Consider the following 20,066-nt stretch of genomic DNA (forward strand, 5'->3'; position numbering starts at 1 on the left):
AAGCATAGTTGACTTACAATGCTGTGTTACTTTCTGCTGTACAGCAAAGTGATTCAGTTATACATACATATATATTCTTTTTCATATTCTTTTCCATTACGGTTTATCATAGGATATTGGATATAGTTCCCTGTGCTATACAGTAGGACCTTGTTGTTTATCTATCCTAAATGTAATAGTTTGCATCTGCTAATCCCAACCTCCCCCTCCATCCATCTCCCACCCCCTTCCCTTTGGCAACCACAAGTCTGTTCTCTCTGTCTCTGAGTCTGCTTTGTTTCTTAGATATGTTCATTTGTGTCTTATTTTAGATTCCACATATAAGTGATAGCATATGATATTTGTCTTTCTCTGTCTGACTTACTTCACTTTGTATGGTCATCTCTAGGTCCATCCATGTTGCTGCAAATGGCATTTCATTCTTTTTAATGGCTGAGTAATATTCTATTGTCTATATGTACCACATCTTCTTTATCCATTCATCTGTCGATGGACATTTAGGTTGTTTCCCTGTCTTGGCTATTGTATATAGTGCTTCTGTGAATATAGGGGTGCATGTATCCTTTTGAATTATGGTTTTTTCCAGTTATATGACCAGGAGTGGGATTGCTGGATCATATGGTCGCTCTATTTTAATTTTTTTGAGGAACCTCCATACTGTTCTCCATAGTGGCTGTATCAATGTACATTCCCACCAGCAGTGTAGAAGGGTTCCCTTTTCTCCACACCCTCTCCAGCATTTGTTATTTGTAGATTATCTCTTTCCTTATTGTCTCTTCCCCTCTTCTTGGCTCTCGTCTGTGTCATTCAATTAAGCTTGTGCTAAGCTGGCAGTGGACGAGCTTGGCCTGAATGGCACCTGGTTCGATGAGCAGGCACTCTGGAGAGGTTACCTTCCTCGACTTGAGGATGAAGCTCTGATCTCTCCGTAAAATAAGTGCGCAGCCCCATCTTTGTGGAGGTGTCCAGCACAGCTGCATTCCCAGGTCACCAGCCTCACTGGGCCTTGAGTGCTGTATTTCGCTTTAGTTCATTAACCGTGGGCATCAGTTTCCTGGGCAAGTGACCTGTGGGGTTGTATAACACCCCATGCTCAGAAGCATCCCAGGCTTGGTTTACTGCTCTGCTGTTGCTGTCTTGAAATTCTTAATCATTTTGAACAAGAGGACTTGCATTTTTGTTTTTTTTGTTTTTACCCCAAAGTAGGTATCTGGTCCTGCCTCCAGAAGCACCTTGGTCTGTCCTCCTTCCTCAGTTGTGGTTCCAGAAGCCCAAGTTGCTGGTGAATTCCTCCACTGGATAACCTGCTACAATTGCACAAATCATGGGTAGCCCAGGAAGGAAAACGAGGGAGAAAGGAGGAGCCACAGAAGATGGAGGGCACAGAAGGGCTCTTTGACAAAGGGACATGTAGGTTGAGCCTGAAGGGTGAGTGGGCAGTAATGGAAGGAACTAGAGGAAGGGCATTCCTGGTGGAGGGAACAGCACGGGCGAAGCCAGAGAGCGAAGGCGGTGAGGCTGGGGGGGAGTGTGTGCTGCCGGGGCACGGGGGAACCTGGAGTGGGGGCTAGGGTCAGATCTGCAGAGCCTTGTGGGCCGTTGAAGGAGGGTGAACTTGATCCTGAGGGTGATGGGAAACCTTTGGAGGCCTTGGAGCAGGTGGGAAACATGTGTTTTTCAGAGTTGATGCCCTGCTCATTTGTGGGCTCCAGGGAGGGGGCGCCCACAGGATGCAAGGTTGAGCTTGGGGGTTTATGACGATTTTTACCGTGTTTTCAGGGCTATGAAAGGCAGCCGTCAGTAACGCACGTGCTCTCTCATCTAACAAGTACTTATTGAGTACTACACCTGCCAGGGACTGTTCTAGGCGTTGGGAGTGCAGCAGTGGACAAAGCAGTTAGAATCCACGCCTAGCGGAGCGTATGTGATGGTGGGAAGAGACAGACAATAAACTAGAGAGAGAAAGAAAAGAATGTGGAGATGCAAACACAGTGGAGAAACACAGAGCCTGGCGGGTGGGGATGGAAAGCTGATGGGGCCGGTGAGCCTCTCAGATGAGCCGCTCAGTGCAGGATTCTCCAGGTGTCACTGGAGTACAGGCCAGGTGAAGATGAGGAAGATAGCTTCCAGATGAGGAAGCCATGTAGTGGAAGGCTGTTCAGGCCAGCAGGGTCAGTGAGTGGACAAGGCCCAGGGTGGCCCTTGCCTGGCATTTTGAGGACGAGCAGGGAGGCCATTGTGTCTGGATCAGAGTTGACCCGCGTGGGTTGGCAGGAAATTAAATTGGCAAGACAGGAGGGGCTGGATCGGAGGGCCTCGCCGGACATTGTTGAGGACTTGGGGTGTTATTATGGATGATGTGGGTGGCTGTCGGAGAGTTTTGAACAAAGGAATGCAGGGCTTTCCTTGTATTTTAAAAAGATTATTTTGACTCTTTTGTAGAAAGTAAACTGGGACAGGGCAAGTGGGGTGCAGGCAGCAGGGTCAGGGTGGGAATGGAGGAGGTGACAGACAATGACAAGGGCAGTGGCAGTTTCTGGGTGTACTTAGAAGACGTGCCAGCAGGCTACAGGTATCCTTTTTGCATGTGGTTTGGTTGTAAGGTATGAGCAAAAGAGGAATAAAGAATGACTCTAAGATTTCAACCTGAGCAACCGGAATAATAAACATTAGAGCTGCTGTTTGTTTCAGTGACCTATTGCTGAGGGATTGACCACGCTAAACGAAGTGGCTTAAAATAACCATTTTATTTATGTTCACAGTCTGGGCTGGGCTCAGCCGGGTGGCTCTTTTGCTGGTCTTGCCAATGGTCACTCGTGTGCCTATCATCAGCTGGTGGGCTGGTTGTAGGCTGAACGTGGCTGGGACAGCTGGGCCTCTCTCTCCCCATGAAGTCTTGTAACCTTTCTGTCTCCATGAATCCTTCCCACATGGTCTGTCCAGCTGGGTTGCCAGACTCTTACACGGTGGCTCAAAGCTCCCAGGAGGGCCAAACTGGATGCTGATAAGCCTTGGGCCCCAAACTGACACTGTGTCACTTCCACTCTGTTGATTGAAGTGCCACAAGGGGACTCTGCAGGGGTGTGAATTCCAGGGGCTTGGGCTCATCGAGGGCCACCTGTGGAGCAGACCACCAGCCCCGCTTACCAAGGGGGGAGAGGCTATGGGAAGAGGAGGTTGGGGTGTTTGGGGGGATATCCCAGATTCAACCTTGGGTCTGAGGGATCCATTCAACTCTGCATCCAAATTGAGAGGACGTGTAGGCAGCTGAGTATAGAAGCCTGGGGTTTGTGAGTGAAGCTTGGGTACCAGTTTGAGAGTGAACAATGTGCAGAGGGTGGTCCAACTCAGGAGATGGTAACCCCCCTTTAGGGAGTGAGTAGAGATGTAGGGGGAAAGTCCAAAGGCCGAGTCTGGGGAATCTCCAGTATGTGAAGGCTGGAGAGATGAGAAGGGCCCAGCAGAGGAGACTGAGGAGGGTCAGCTGGGGGGAGGGGGGGTAGGAAGCAGGGGAACATGATGACATGAAGTCACACGCAGGCAGTGTTTTAAGGAGAAGGGAGTTCGCTGCGAGGCACTGCTGCCGACACGCCTGCAGAGGGACCATTGCCTTTGTTTTGGTCAAAGTTTGATTAGGTGGCTTCAAGGGAGGATGGGGAGAAAAGTGGTGACAGGATGGCGTTTCAAGGAGCTTTGATGCAAAAGGGAAGCAGAAAATTGGGACTAAGGTCTGGAACTGAGAACTTTGGTTTCTGAAGATGTTTGAATGCTGATGGGAACGAACAGTCGGGAGAGAGGGCGGGGATGCCTGCCGGAACTTGAGAGGGGGAAGGGGGCCTGGGATCCCATGGGAGCGGAGGGTCTGTCCTTAGCTAGGACAGCCCACCGTTGTAGCAGGAGGCAAGCAGCAGAGCGGAGGGGCGGGGACCCCGGGGGACCCTCAGGAGAGCTCTGTGTTTACGCACGTGGCTCTGAGCCGGGATGCGCCCCAGCTGTTACCTCGCTGCTGAATGTCTCTGTTTCCTTGCCTGTAAAGCAGGGATCATCACGTCTTGCTCCCACGTCTGCACAGCCACGTGTCAAGGATTCAGAGCAGTGAGGGTGAGGAAGAGGGAAGGGCTGTTAGAGATTTGGGGAGGCAGGAGGCAGCAGAGATGAGTGGCCCTCTCAGGCGGAGGACGGAGGTGGCAGGATGGCCCCCCGCCCCGCCCCGGGGCAGGGCACGGAAGGATTCCAGGTCACGAATTTAAAGTGAGACCAGCCAGCATGTCTCTCTTTTCTCCAGGTAAGTTGAGTTGCCAGGTTGAGGCTCAGAGAATGTGAGGAGGTGGATTAAACCAGAGTTGGGGTTTACTGGCTGACCCCCCCCCCAGAGGGAGAGAGGGCCGAGGGGCCTGGGGGGGTGGTGGTGGCAGATTAAGGGAGTGAGTGTCAGGTGGGGCAGGATGCCACGCTGGGCGTGGAGGGAAATGAGGCGATGGGATGGTGGACATGATGGGGTCGTGGGGCTGGGGCTGCAATGGAGTGAGCTGGACGTACGGGGTGATAGGAGGAGGGGGTGCTTGAAATTGAGATTTGGTGGGGCGTGGTTCTGGGGAACAGCAAGGTCCAGGGTGGGCCAGTGACCTCTGTGGATTCCTCAAGGGATTTGGTCTAAACTCAAATTTTACAGATTCAGATGGGACAGGGATCTGCTGGAAGAGGGGATTGTGAGCCCTTCCAGAAGGCATAACTGATTCCATAGAGCAGGTGGGAGTCTGGGGCTGCAGACTGTGGTTGAAACTAGTGCAAAGCAAAGGTGGATTGAACCCTCCTTGGGTGCTCCGTGCACATCCTGTCCTCAAGGATGTTAGACAAGATTTGTACATTTAGAGATAAGCTTGCTGAGATCGTTGTGAAGTTTCTGTGATTCTTAAGGAATTATTTAAATGGTTCCAGTAGAGCTGTTTGTTGAACCAAGAGGAGATGTGGTTTGTGGTTGCGGTTTGTGTGCCCCCGGGATAGAGAATTGCCTCACGACAGACACCCATGTGCCTGCCACTGGGTTCAAGGACGAGAACATTCTCATGGCCTGCGTTCCTGCTCACGGATGCATAACCTCCCCCCAGGTCGCTGCGTTGTCTTGTACTTCCTCCACAAGTGGCTTCTTGTTGTTATAATGATACAGTGGACATCTTGAACTCACAGCTTTTTCCTTTGATTGAATTATTTTATTAGGCTAAATTTCCAGCATCAGTCACAACAAGCACAGCTTAACAGTGCTGTGCTTAAGCTCCTTCTTCTAAGGGGGAAATTTGCCGGGGTCCACACGGTTGTTGCTGTCAAGAGATGAACCTCGGCTCACGGTTTCTGACTCCTGCAAGCCGGGCCCTTTTTTTAAAAAAATTATTTTTATTAAAAAAATTTTTATTGAAGTATAGTTGATTTACAATGTTGTGTTAGTTTCAGGTGTACAGCAGAGTGATTCAGTTATACATATATATATATATTCTTTTTCAGATGGTTTTCCATTATAGGTTATTACGAGATATTGAGTAGAGTTCCCTGTACTATAACAGTAGGTCCTTGTTGTTTATTTTATATATAGTAGTGTGTATCTGTTAATCCCAACCTCCAAATGTATCCCTCCCACCCACCTTTCCCCTTTGGTAACCATGTTTGTTTTCTATGTCTGTGAGTCTATTTCTGTTTTGTAAGTAGGTTCACTTGTATCATTTGTTTTAATGAGTGCCTCTCCTGATGTCTCAAGCACCATGAGATGCGCGGGAAGGGAGCTGGCCCTTTAAGGAAACCAAGGGGAGCATTCCATAGGCCTTTGGCAGTGTGAATCCTCTCCTGTTCATTTTCTAAGGCTGGATTTTTGTGTACTTCCCCTGGTTTCCTTAAAGGATTGCACGGGTCAATCTCCGGTGGTCTTGGCCTCCCTTTCTTGCTTGTTTGCACTGGGTAGGTTTCCCAGACTGAGAACAGAGTATTATGTAGATGACTCTCAAGGTTATTAGGTTAACTGATGTTTCTTTGGAGAAGTTGCACCTGCGCTGGCCTTCCTTATCCGAGGCCCGCTGTGCTTCCCTTTGTGGGGAAGGGACGGACCATTGCTCTTTAGGGGGACCCTTTGACTTTCTCGATGGGTGATCAATTGTTTCCAAATTCTAAGATCCCAACCCAAACATAAGTTATTTACTTCTAGATTGATGCAACTTTAGCCGTAATTAATTGTTCTCTCAGTCCTGAGTGCAGATCTTCTTTTTTTTTCCTTTCCCCAAAGTAGTTTATTGTCTTAATTATGTTAATGGCAGAAAAGGCAGCCCTGACTGATGTCTCAATAAAGCTGCAGTAGCGGTTGCAGCCATTTGGCTGCCATGAGTCTGAGCAGCTGGGCCATCGCTCATCTCTCAGTTGGAGGCAGACAGTCCAGTTAGTCCTCACCACTTTGTGGCTCCCTGTCTGCAGTGTCCACCACCCAAGAAACAGATGATTAAGTGACTTATTGGCAAAGGGACCAACAAGAAGTCAGGGAGATCATAGGAGAGAGAGAATCCACTTTAATGAAACATCTTGCCCACAGTGGTCCATGTGCTGGCTTGAAAGGGAATAGGTTGGGTATTCTGCACAAACACCAGCAAGAGATGAAAGGGGAGATGGTCACCCCACTCCTGCCCATTCTCCTCCATCTCTCTGGGAATTCTACTTTTCCCAGTGCGGACAATGCCACAGCGTCACTGTCAAGTGCAGAATACATGCCTCGAGGGTTGAACCTGTTGTTGGCTGTGAGACCACACTCCCTGTGTCTTTCATTTCAGGAGGGTTGTCTTTGACAATTAGTAAGTTCTCAGGTATTGCATCCCTAGTAGAGCCTTTTTTTTTTTTTTTCTTCCAACTCTTTATTTAGCACATTTTCCAATCCACAGTAGAGTTGCAGGAATAGAACAATGAACTTCCACATATATGCTTCACCTTTATCGGCCAATTGTTAACATTATGCCACTTTGTATTTTTCTTTCTTCTTTCCCCTCTCCCACTCTCTCCCTGCTTCTCTCTGTCCACCACACAGCAAGTACACATGCACATATATGTTTGTGTTTACTTTTTGATGAGCCATTTCAGAGTAGGTCGTAGACATGACACTTCTCCCTGACATCCATCGGTGCCTGGACCTCAGTGGGCCATCAGTGACCTAACAAGGTCATTCTCCTACACGACACATTTGTCACCCTGGGGAAATTTAACATGGCTCTGATACTGTTTCTTACACGCCCATAGTAAAAATTTCCCCTCAGTTGTCCCAATAATGCTCTTTATAGCATTGACGAGCAAAAAGAGCCCTGTGGATGCTACAATGGGGGTGTGTGATGGGTACAGTGAAGGGGGTGGTGGATGCAGGAGGAGGTGTCAGAAAAGACCTCACGGAGGAGTTTACCTCCTATGAGCTGAGTAGCTGTTTCTCACTTAGATGAGGGCAGGAGGGAGGGCAGGAAAAGGAAACAGGAGTGAACTCGTGTGTGTGTGTGTGTGTGTGTGTGTGTGTGTATGTGTATGTATGTGTGTACACGTACTTGTGAGGGGAGGGCTGGGGCAGAAAGTGAGGGATACTGTGAGACTGGAGGAGGTGGGGGCCAGGCTGGACTTTGTGCCTTATAGAGATTTTAGAAAGATGACTCCAGCTGTGGTGTGGAGAAGAAATAGTGGCGGGCGTGACAGCTGGAAGGCGGGTTAGGAAGCGTCAGCTGTACTTTTCCAGACAGGGGGCACCGTGAGTGTCCTTTCTTAGTTGCAGATGGTCTCCCTCCCGTCTGCACATTAATGGCAGTCTTTGGGCTGGTGGATTGCCTTGTCATCCAGGAAGAGTAGAATGGACTAGAAGGTGGGGCTCTCGACCCATCTTTTCCCCCCTGGGCTTCCTCCTGACTCCTGCATGTTAAGGACAGGAGAGGGGCTGGCCCAGCCGTCCCGGTTCTGACGTCCAGTGACCGCTCACCTCCCTCGTCCTCTGAGGGAAAGAAGATGCTCTCGCTGGCCCAAAGCGGAGAATTGTGATGTGTCGGGTGATGGACCGAACTTGGGGGGCAGTTGGGAGCCCTGAGGCTCCCCACGCTCTCCTACACCTTCCCCGCCTTCTCCCCAGTCTGCCCCCTCACCTGTGAGACCAGGGGCTTGACCTGCAGCATCCCGAAGGGGCCTTCGGGTTTGGATGCTGAGCGAGTTGGGATTCTGCCTGGCGTTCTTTTTTCTGTTTGTTTTGTTTTAATCCTTCAGCTTCTGAGTTCAGAAATGCTAAGTTAGGGGAAATGCCTTAAACTCTCGCCCTTTTCCAAAGTACCCCCATGAGAGCGTAAACATCCACGCGATTCTTTCCTTTTAATTTCAGTCTCGGGTGCAGCCCTGACCAGAGGTGGGATTGTTGTCAGAGACGCCCCATCCCACCGGGTAGGGGAGGAGGAGCCCGGGTCTTCACGTGGAGCTCCTCAGTGTAACTCTGCCCCCCACCCCTGCCCTCCATCAGATGGCCCCCTGCCTGGGAGGGAGCGCAGGAATGCAGTGTTTCTGGGAGGTCTGGAGATACGGACCTGTGGCTTCTTTTCTTTTTCAGTTGATTTGGTCGCATTGGCGGGGGGCGGGGGGGGGTCGGGGGGGAGTTTCAAGGTTGCTGAAATCCACAGCCTCAACCTGCACAGCCTGGGTGGGGAGCATTCCTGGGGGGACCTTGAGTGGCTCTGTGGGGGGCAGGCATGGGAGACACAGCCGGGCCCCTGTGAGCCTCATGAGAAGGGCAGGCCTCACGGCACGGGGATGGCAGCTGAACTTGACCTGTTCCCACGCAGAGACGTAGGAGGTCATAGCAGTGGCGTCTGAAGGCGGTTCTGAGCCAGGATGCACTTTTCCCGGCCATCTCAGATCCTCAGGCTGCCAGATGCTCAAGTTTGTCAAGTTGTGGCTGAAAGAAACTTAGGAAATCTCCATTAATTTGCATATTTGTGTTTTAAATAATGTTTCTTCTTCTAGTTTATTACAAGAGTAAAGCAGAAAGATACTCAGAAGGAATGTAGAAATCACTCACTTCTGTCTCTCCCAGAGACATGTTAAATGTGGAGTGTTGCTGTGATACTTGGGTTGTGTTCCATGCTCATTTTACATCTGGCTGCTTTTCGACTTAGCGAGGGTGCATTGTCCTCTGACATAGTTTTCAAGTGGGACAGAAAAGCATTAGAAGGGGTACCAACCTCACCTCCCCAGCGGGCTGGGCTTCCCCCAGTTTCCTCTGAAATCTGTGTGCTTTGCTGCTCTCATGTCTACCTGTCTGTCTCATGGCCGCCTGTCTGTCGGGACACCTCACTTCCACGGTATCTCCATCTTTCCCTAGGAAAGGTCCCAGCTGAAGTGGGGGCCAGGTCACAGATATGTGTGTGGTATTATAGGTTAGCAGTGCTTTCGTGGGAGTTGGGGCCTATGATGTGACAGAGGACGGACTTGGCCATGTAGGGAGGAGTGTAAACCAGCTGCGTGACCTCGGTCAACCCCTCCCCTCACCCGGCTGTTCAAGGGGGAGCCAGCGGGTCAGGGCTGGGCTTCCAGCTTCAGAACCCCGTGACTGCCACCACGAGAAGCAGAGTGAGACGCTCCAGGTCAACGCAAGCTTGTCTTGCAGCCGAGGGGTGGAATGGTAATACGTCATCAGATCACTGAGGGGGTGATAGCATATCAGGGATGGTGAGGGCTTCCCAGCTTCCCAGAAGTCCATCATTTGCTTTAAGTGACCTAATCCTTGGGTTCTAGGCACTTAGGTTGTATGGTGCCTGAGGGACCACTTGGATCCACTTTGGACCAACGAGGAGTCCCTTAGCGCCTGACAGAGCATCCAAGTGTCTACCTGTCTTCAGTAATGGGGCCAATGACACACCGAGGGGATGGCCCCTGTGCCAGTCCATTTACCAGAAGCTTCAGTATTAAGTACCAGCCTACTTCTTTGTAACTTCTGCTCATTTCTTCTGGCCCAGCCTAGGGGGCAGCCTGTACCCATGACCCCTCTTCTCTGTGGCAGCCACTGTGGACACTGCCCGCTAGCTGGCCTTGCCTCTGGAGACATTTGTTGGGCCTTTTCCACATTCCTTCCCTGCCCTGATCCCGTGAGGGTTTATGCGCTGCTCTTCCTACAGAGATCTCCACACAGATGTTCTTAGTGGTGGGTCCTGCTCTACCTGGGCCCCCCTTTGATGCAGCACCAACGAGCCCCAGTATCCGTGTTTGTGGGAACACACTGAGCATCCCCCTTGGTTGTGCCTGATGGTAGGAAGAATACGAAAAAGCCCTTTGGAGCTATTTTCTTCACGTCTCTAAATGATGGGGTGTGAAAGAGGGCTGCCTGTTAGCAGGGCACTGGCCATGGACGGAGGGACAGAGGCTGTTATTTCAGCCCAGGAAAATGGCTCAGAGCAGTCTAATCCATGAAGCTGGGTTGGCGTTGATGCCACCGCTGCAGCCGCTTCCAATTCCTTGGATGTTCTTTGCTCTGATTTGTCACGTGTGTGCAAATCAGAGGGACTGGTCCCTGGTGCCCGGCCTTAGGACCTCGCTTGACGGGGGTTGTAGCCTTGCTTTTTTCCTCTCCAGCTTTCTTCTGCACCCATAGACCTTGCTGTCTGACTTTGTCTCCTCTGGCCGCAGGTGGTGCTTCCTACGTTCATTCTCGAGAAGCGGTCCTTGCTGGAGATGTATGCAGACTTCCTGGCACACCCAGACCTGCTGCTGGCTGTCACCGCAGGGGCCACGCCACAGGACAGGGTCATCGGCTTCGTGGAGTATTACCTCACCGCCTTCCACGAGGGCCGCAAGGGCACCCTGGCCAAGAAACCCTACAACCCCATCATCGGCGAGACGTTCCACTGCTCCTGGGAGGTTCCCAAGGACAGGGTCAAGCCCAAGAGGACTGCCGCCCCTTCTCCCTCCGACCATGAACACCCGATGGCCGACGACCCTTCCGAGAACTACAAAATGCGGTTCGTGGCCGAGCAGGTGTCCCACCACCCGCCCATCTCCTGCTTCTACTGTGAGTGCAAGGAGAAGAGGCTGTGCATCAACACTCACGTATGGACCAAAAGCAAGTTCATGGGCATGTCCGTGGGGGTCTCAATGATCGGGGAAGGTAAGCGAAATCGCTGGGTGGAGTTGGGCTCTGACCAAGGGACATTTGTGTACCTGATGGGCACTTGAGGTTTTGTGTGTGGAGGCCTTTGTTTTTATTTCGTTACGGAATTGGGAGTAAGTGGGCGGCTTGGAAATATGGACGGGTTTTGCTATTTGGGAACCAGGTTCTGGTCATTTCCCAAAGCGGCCGAGGTGATGGGGTAAGTGGGATGCAGCTGTTTGCCTCTGAGGCTGCCCACCTGGATCTTCACCTGCTACTCGTGTGTGAGCCGCCTTAGAGATCCTTTTCTTTCCAGCTCTGTATGAATATTAGAGTTGGCTTCAATCTATGAAAACACATTTTTCTTCATTCTCACCAGTTTCTGGCTCACAAACAATGAAGATCATAGTGCTGCCTATTCAAAATCTGCTCATAAATAATTCCCAAGGCAAATCTCTGGAAGCTGGGCTTGCAGTTCTGAAGGGAAAACCCAGTATAATCAGACCACTCGTGGATCACACGTTTCTCTATTATCAGATAGCTGTGAATGAAGGTTATTCATTGTATGAGGGAAACTATAATCATCCTTGTCAAATTCAGGAACCTGTGTTTGTGGTTCTTCAACTTCTTTTGAGTCATAAATCCCCGTGAGATTCTGGCTGTAGACTCTCAGGAAAAAGAAAAACCCAGCACAGAATTTGGCTTTCAGTTTCAGGGCATACACGGCTCCTTGGAAGTCCTTTCCAAACCCCAGGAGATGAGAACACCTTTCATTGACATAGCATGCTCTTACTGAGCGCCTACTGGTTGCCAGCCACTGTCTTGGGAGCCATGGGTACTTGAATGAGCAAAACAGACAGAAGAATCTCTGTTCTCACAGAGCTCTCTCTTCTGCTGGGGAAATACAATTGTGTAGTGCTTTGGAAGTTGTTAAGTTCTATGGGAAAAAATTAAGGTGGGAAGGGACCTGGGGATAAAATAAAGGATCTAGGAATGGTGGGGAGAGAGCAGTGGGACTTTGGAATGGGTTGGGGTGGCGGCTGGGAAGACGTCACCGAGAAGGTGACAGTTGAGCAAAGACCCAGGGGGTGATGAAGGACCCAAGAAGGTGATGAAGGACAGGCTTTGTCGATTACCTGGGGAGTGTGTCTTGGTGGAGAGAACAAGGCCAGAGGCAGAGGGGCCAGAGGCAGGGGCATCCCTGCATGCCGATCTGAGACTGGAAGCCTATGTGGCTGGAGCCGGGAGAAGGGAGGTGGGAGGGAGAAGATGCCGTCGGAGAGGTGACTGAGTCCAGGTCACGTGGGGCCTCGGGGGGCCACTGGCAGGGGTGTTGGCCATCCCACTAAGTGAGCTGCCAAGTCTTTGCAGGCTTTGAACAGAAGAGTATTATGATCTGACTTTTGGTTTAGCAAGATTGTTCCAGCTGCTTGTTGAAACTAGACCATAAGAGGGGGAAGGCGACGCAAGGAGACCAGTTAGGAGATTATGATAATAATCCAGGCAAAAGGCAATAGTGGCTTGAACCAGGGCAGGAATGGTGCGGAGGTAACACAGGGTGGGAATCTGGATGAATTCTGAAGTGGAGAGATCAGATGTGGGGTATGAGTGAAAGGTGATGCCAAAGCTTTTTTTTTTTTTTTTTTTTTTTTTTTTTAAAGATATTACATAATCATTGACGCTATTCCCTGCATTGTGCGCTGCATACCCATGACTCATTTATTTTGCAACTGGAAGTATGTACCTCTTAATCTCCCTCATCTATTTCTCTTCTCCCCTCTGGCAACCACCTGTTTGTTCTGTGAATCTATGACTCTGTTTCTGTTCTGTTCTGTTTGTTCATTCATTTTAGATTCCACCTATAAGTGAAATCGTACAGCATTTGTCTTTCTCCGACTTATTTCACTTAGCATAATACCTTCTAGGTCCATCCCTGTTGTCACAAATGGCAGAATTTCATTCATTTTTATGATTGAATAATATTTCATGGTATATTTATACCACAATTTCTTTATCCATTTGTCTGTTGATGGGCACTTAGATTGTTTCCATATCTTGGTTATTATAAATAAGGCTGCTATGAACATAGGGGTGCACATGTCTCTTTTAATTAGTGTTTTCATTTTCTCTGGATAAGTACCCAGAAGTGGAATTGCTGGATTGTATGGTGGTTCTATTTTTAGTTTTTTGGGAACCTCCATACTGTTTTCCATAGTGGCTGCAACAATTTACATCCTACCAACAGTGTAGGAGGGTTCCCTTTTCTCCACATCCTCGCCACCGTTTGTTATCTGTGATCTTTTTGATGATGGCCATTCTGACAGGTGTGAGGTGATACATCATTGTGGTTTTGATTTGTATTTCCCCGATGATTCGTGACGTTGAGCATCTTTTCATGTGCCTCTTGGCCATCTGTATGTCTGCTTTGGAAAAATGTCTATTCAGGTCCTCTGCCTATTTTTCAGTCGGGCTGTCTGTTTTTTTTTTATGTTGAGTTGTATGAGTTCTTTGTATATTTTGGATATTAACCCCTCATCGGACACATCTGGATTGGATGTGAGGTATGAGAGAAAGGTGACACCAGGCTTTTGACCTGAGCAACTAGAAGGATGGAATAGCCATTAACTAAGGTGGGGAAGACTGAAGAGGGGATTAGTTTGGAGAGAGAGCACAGGAGCCCAGTTAGGTTGTGTTGGGGTTTAGACATTTGAGAGGGGGGCTTGAGCAAACAGTGTCTCTACAGGCCAGAGTTCTGGGTGAGGTCCCGGCTGAGGTTAAAGCTTGTCATGTAGAGCCTGGAGACTTGTATGTGTTGCGTGTCTGTGTCGCGTGAAGGGTCGGCCTCTGATGTTCGGGGCTCGGCGGCCCTGTTCCTTCCAGGCAGCCGGTAGGGGTTGCAGCCTTCATTCACTCTGCACAGCCCTGGACAGACTCTTAAGGCTGTGCGTGTGTGGGACACCACGTAACACCCTCTGCTGAGACCCTCGGCTGTAGCATCCCTGGAGCAGAGCTGGGATTTGCTGCCCTCACTTCTTCTCCCTGCTGGAAAATTCTACTTAGAACTTCTCAGTGAAGAAAGCAGAAGGAAGATTCTGGAGAGAGACCGTGGAAGGCCCCTTCCTGGCCACCCCCCACCCCCATGTATTCCTGCTGTCGACAGGCCTGGAGAGGGTCAGGGGACCGTCTCTCATTCTTGTGAGGCTTTTAAGTTTGTCTCAGTCCTTTCAGTAGCTACGTCCCCCTTTCTTTCATATTAATTAAATGTGAGCTCTGTAACACACAATTTTTCTGATTTTTCACACAAAATGCTTCTAAGAATCCCCAGACTTCAAAGCCAAAGGTTCTGCTTCCTGTCCTCAGGGCTCCTTTGGGGGATGGGTTATGGGGAGGGCGGGTGGGGGAGGTGGGATGCTTTTCCTTCCTCGCTCCATTCCCTGCACTGATCCAGCAACTTCCATGAATTTGTCGATAGGGCACGAAGTGACATTTTTTTCCCACCTTTCATTTTTTCTTTTCTTTTCTTTTTTTTTTTTTTTTTTAACTTTTGGCTGCCGAGCGGCTCGTAGGATCTTAGTTTCCCAGCCAGGGATCAAACCCGCGCCCCCTGCATTGGAAACGATGAGTCTTAACCACTGGACTGACAGGGAAGTCCCTCCAACCCTTCATTTTAAAGATTAGATTGGTCCACTTGAAATTTTGTATGTAAATACATGGGCTTACGTTTTAAATGATTGCCCTAAGGCTGTGGCCTATTTGGCTATAAAATGCCATTATCAAGTGCTTCGTTATGCCTTGAATTCCCCGAGGTTGTAGCTCAGAGACCTCCCCGGAATGGTCCCTCAGCTCTGACACTGAAAGTCCCTAAGCGTGACACTGTTGAGCCAACCCCGAGATGACATCCATGCGTGGATGGAAGCACAGGCGCCTCCGCTTGGTACCCACCCTCACCGCTCGGGACACAGTTCATCCAGCTTCTCTTGAAACCCCTCCCTGCCAGAACTCCAGACCAGCGCCCAGTAAATGGCACAGCCTCTGAATTGGGTCTGTGGGGATGGGCAGGGACCCGTTTGCCCATGAATGCCAGCACTGTGGGCCCTGAAGACCAGCTCCCCGGAGTTGCTTTCCGTGATTCTGTGCTTTCTTTCCAGAGTCAACGCCCTGTCGGAATATTTTGGTTCCTCAGAGTTATTTTAAATTTATCAGTTTGAAAATCTTAATGCTTGGCCTTATGTTTATTGATAAATCAATTTGTGGGATTTAAAGCAAAAATCTCCCAGCTTGAGGACTAGCTATGTCCTGGAAAGATGGATTATTCAGTGTTTTTCAGCTTCTCTCAGCAATTAGGCTAATTAAAAAGGAGCTTTCCTTTGTGAGCCCGTTTGCAAGTCTAGTTTTAATATAGTCTTTTATTCATTATTAGGGACAGATTTTTGTATGCAATCTTGAAAAAAAGAGTCCTGGGAAGGCATAATTGCCGGTGATTTAATGAGTGAGCACACATTTATGGATTTTCAGAAAAGAGCCTGGGGGTGTGGTCTTGCCGGTGCTTTAAACCAGCCTTGCTCTGGGGCTCACTTTTCTGATTTCTGTGGACTTGCGGGAAGTTTCACCTTGGTTTGGAAGAGGTTTTTCTGAAGATGAGTGGGAGGAGGATGCCTCCCCACCCCCTATGTGCATCCGCCATCAGCAGATTTTGTGATTTCTTCTTTGTTCCCAAGTGGAAGTATCACTGCTAAGAATTCACCTGCCAAGAGATGGGGGTGTGATCAGGATTCCAGCGGTGTAGCAGGTTGCGTGCCCTTAGCTGAGTTTCAGTGTTGCCTTTTTTACAGCCCCGTGAGGTGCGGGTACCGTTATCCCTGCATCACAGATGAGGCAGCTGAGGGGCAGAGAACTTAAGGTCACCAGGCTGGCGAGGGACGGAGGAGTTGGAATGATCCTCTGAGATCTCATCTAGGGCTTTTAAAAAATGGTGGCGTATGCTCCAGGTAAGCATGCTCTAAAGAAAATATCAGCGGTATGGTCCTCCCTCACCAAGTTTATATTCATGAATGAGACCAGGAAGACTCAGCACGTGGCGCTCGTGGCTGTTGCGTGGTCCTGGCCTGCGGAGAGAGGCCACCGCAGGATGTGCAAACGAGTGGGGGTCCCCAAAGTATGGCAGGTCAAAGCCTGGAAAGGTTGACAGCAGAGGGGGACATCGTAGACATCGGGGGTGGGGCAGTGCTGTCAGGGGACATTTGGGCCCCTGGGAGGACTTTACTGCCACATAGTCCATCAACATGGAGGGTGAGGATGGGGGACAGAGAGCTGCCTTCTCTGGGCCCTTGAAGGCAGGCGACAGAGGGACCGGCAGCCTCCTCCTCAGGGTCTCAGGGCCCCTCCCGCTGCCACAGGCCCTGAGGCTATGAGGATGCGGCTGGCACTCAGGGAACCGGAGGCTTGCGAGTAGAACTGGGGCGGAGGGGTGGGGGGGGAGTCTGCTGGAGCCTCCCTCTTTCCAACTTCCACTTCCGGTTTCTCTTCACTGTTGATGTCAGACCTGTTCGGCATGAACTTACCACCCGCTTCACTCTCTTCTTAGCAGCCTAGTTCTAGGAAAGACAAAGTACGCTTGGAAACAAAAAGTATACCAGGCCTGGCCATTCTTCTTCCAGGGTCCTGAGCACAGGCTGTAAGAAGCGACACATTGGTGTCGCATCCTCCTTGCAGACACAGGTCCACCCTTGTGCATCACAGGACGGGCCTCAGCGGTCACCTGGGGCAGCTCTGCCCCCTGAGCTGTGGGGAGGGATAAGTGACCGAGGGAGGGTGTTCCGTGGCCCAAGGCTTGGTTTTGGGGAAGATGGTGTAATTTCATTGAGAGCTCTGGCGAGTGGGGAGGTGGGGAGAAGTCAGCGTGCTCTGATATTCAGTGTATTCGGTGTAGTGGAGCCGTACTGTCTGTGCATTTATGTTACATGTATTCAATTCTCTTCCTGGTTAGGGAGAGAGATTTAAATGTTGCTGCGATCTCTGCCCCCCAGTCCTGCCCACGCGATTGTGAGTGACCTGAGTCTGCTTTTTCTTGGGGGGGGGCGGATCTTCTCTCCTGCCTGTGCCCATGTGTGAGCATCCCGCCTCCCTGGGGGAGGTCACAACTCCCAGATGCACATGGGCCCGTCACCTGGGGTTTCCACACCAGCCCCCTGTGTCTGTGGGTCAGCAGGTGTAACTTTGCTGGACTTACCTGGGGGTGAGGTTGCGGGTTCTGGACAAGCCTGGTTTGTTCCAAAAACTGTAGCTCATGGGCGATGCAAGGAGTTCTTAAGGGTAAATTGAGTGACTCCTGAGTACATCTTCATATTGACTTTGGAAACTCAGCATTCGTGATCCCTTTGTACCTTTAGTCCCCTCTCCTCAGACTCTCCTGGCGAGCTCCCCAGGGCTGAAAGGGACACACACACGTACACTGTCTCTCTGCTGGGCAGATTCTATCTCTGTTGATTGATTGATTTTTTAAAATTTATTTTAATTTTATTGAAGTGTAGCTGATTTACAGTGTTGTGTTAATTTCTGCTATACAACAAAGTGACTCAGTTATACGTATATGTGTGTGTGTGTGCGTGTGTGTGTAGGTATACATTCTTTTCCATATTCTTTTCCATTATGGTTTATTACAGGATGTTGAATATAGTTCCCCGTGCTATACAGTAGGACCTTGTTGTTTATCCATCCTATATGTAATAGTTTGCATCTGCTAACCCCAAACTCCCTCTCCATTCCCTCCCCCTTGGCAACCACAAGTCTGTTCTCTATGTCTGTGAATCTGTTTCATAGATAAGTTCATTTGTGTCATATTTTAGATTCCACATATAAGTGATTTCATATGGTATTTGCCTTTCTTTGTCTGACTTCACTTAGTATGATAATCTCTAGGTCCATCCATGTTGCTGCAAATGGCATTATTTCATTCTTTTTTAGTGCTGAGTAATCTAGCTCAGTTGATTGAGATGCTTATCTAGCCTCAGAGAGAAGTACCGACCAGTCAAATTACTTAACCCCTCTGAGTTTCCGTTTCCACCTCCTCATTTAAAAATGATAATAATTAATGCTGCGTTGAGTAGTTGTGAAGCTCACAGAAGACACTGCATGTGAAGCCCCTGGAAGTGCTGGGTGGCCAGGAAGGGTCCCCCAGGGCACATGGAGCCCCCTCCTCGCTCTTTCCAGTGGAGGAACCAGAGACCCAGGGAGGGGACATCACTGACACCTCCAGTCACATAGTTCCGGCCGAAGGACAGAACTGACCTTCCTGAGGCTCTTGCTGCACTTGACCATTGCAGGCCCAGAGTGGGCAGGAATAGAGCTGGGAGGGCTTTTCTACAGGGAGTGAAGCCTCAGTGCGGGGTGGGAGGCCGAGAAGGCCCCTCACACAGAGCAAACCTCAGCGAGCCAGGCGTGCTGGTTCCCAGGCCTCTGCCAGCCCAGGAGGTGCTGCCCTCAGTAGAGGGGCCCCTGTGGGTGCCCGACCGGAGAGGCCAGAGCAGGGGCTGGGTGTCAGTGGACCAGCTGTACAGCAGCCCCGGGAGATGGCGCCTGTCGGGGTAGTTCACGGCAGCCTTTGAGAACTTGTTCAAAACTGTGGCTCCTTTCCCTAGAAAAAGAGACAAGCCCACGTCATTTTGCATTGTTTCAAGCGGATCAGATCTCTCCAAGACTAGTACTTGGCTCCCAGCCTGGAGAACCTCTGATCAAGGGGTGGGTGCCCCCGGGTCGTGACAGCAGCTGTGCACTCTGCTTTGTAACTTCCTGAGAACCTTTGAGGTTGTCTCTGCTGCTCTCAGGATAAAGGTAGAGCTCCTTAACAGGCTTTTGCGAAGTTGAAAGACGAGGCCTGGCCCCTGTAGACCTGGGCAGCCTCCGTACCTATACCCACCACTTCCCTTTCTTCCCTGGGGCCCTTTTCTCAGACCCCCGTGCTCACCCGGCTCCTTCCCACCACAGGGCCTTTGCATATGCCTCCCCCTGCTTCTGCTTTCCCTCCCCTCTTCCCCAACTCAACTCTTAGCCAGCTCCAGTGTCCCTTCCACCGGGAAGCCTCCCTTCCCAGCTCAGCTCCTGCTGCTGGAGGCCCCGGACACCTCCCCCTCCCACCCCATCACAGTCACAGTTTTGTGTTTGCGAGTGCTTCATGCACGCCCACCTTTCTCTTTGGCTCCTTGAGGGCAGAGAGCGGGTCTGTCTTGCTCACCATGTGTTCTCAGCATCTCTCACGCAGTAGACATGCAGCGAATAGATAAATGGCACATGGGTGGCCGGCCTTTGCGGAGGTGGGAGGCGTGACGTCTGTTGCAGGAGCGTGTTTGGTTTCTCATCTTTGCGTCTTCTGGTCCCCAGTGATGCCCAAAGCTCAGCTTCTCTGTGCACCGGTACTGAATCGAATCTCGGAGACATAGTTTTGGGTGAAGTAGAAAAGGATAGCTTTATTGCTTTGCCAGGCAAAAGGGGACACAGTGGGCTCCTGCCCTCGAAAACTGTGTGTCCCAACTGGGGAGAATTTGATGAGTTTTATAGCAATGGTTCAAGGGTGGGGCTGCTGACAAGATCAGGGTGTGTGCAGGGTCTCCTGTGGTATTAGGTCTCCTAATCTTTTTTTTTTTTTTTTTTTTTTTTTTGCGTCATGCGGGCCTCTCACTGCTGTGGCCTCTCCCGTTGCGGAGCACAGGCTCGGGACGCGCAGGCTCAGCGGCCATGGCTCACGAGCCCAGCGGCTCCGCGGCATGTGGGATCTTCCCGGACCGGGGCACGAACCCGTGTCCCCTGCATCGGCAGGCAACCCTCAACCACTGCGCCACCAGGGAAGCCCACGTCTCCTAATCTTGATGAGCTTCTCTGGTCCCTTTAATCTTTTGCCCCAGGTGGTTTTTTGGCTGCTCCTCCCTTGATTAGCAACTGTTGCAATCTG

At 50.4% G+C, this 20,066-nt stretch overlaps 1 protein-coding gene across 2 annotated transcripts in view; it reads left to right on the plus strand.

Moving 5' to 3' along the window:
• Positions 1 to 20,066, plus strand: part of OSBPL10 (oxysterol binding protein like 10) — a 289,059-nt gene that overhangs the window by 258,353 nt on the left and 10,640 nt on the right. For both annotated transcript variants that reach the window (XM_082637543.1, XM_082637544.1), the window contains one exon: positions 10,663 to 11,140. In XM_082637543.1, the coding sequence (XP_082493669.1) occupies positions 10,663 to 11,140 (478 nt within the window). The remainder of the gene's footprint in view (positions 1 to 10,662; positions 11,141 to 20,066) is intronic.

Source organism: Mesoplodon mirus (assembly GCF_964341445.2).
Source record: "Mesoplodon mirus genome assembly, chromosome: 12".
NCBI lineage: Eukaryota > Metazoa > Chordata > Mammalia > Artiodactyla > Ziphiidae > Mesoplodon > Mesoplodon mirus.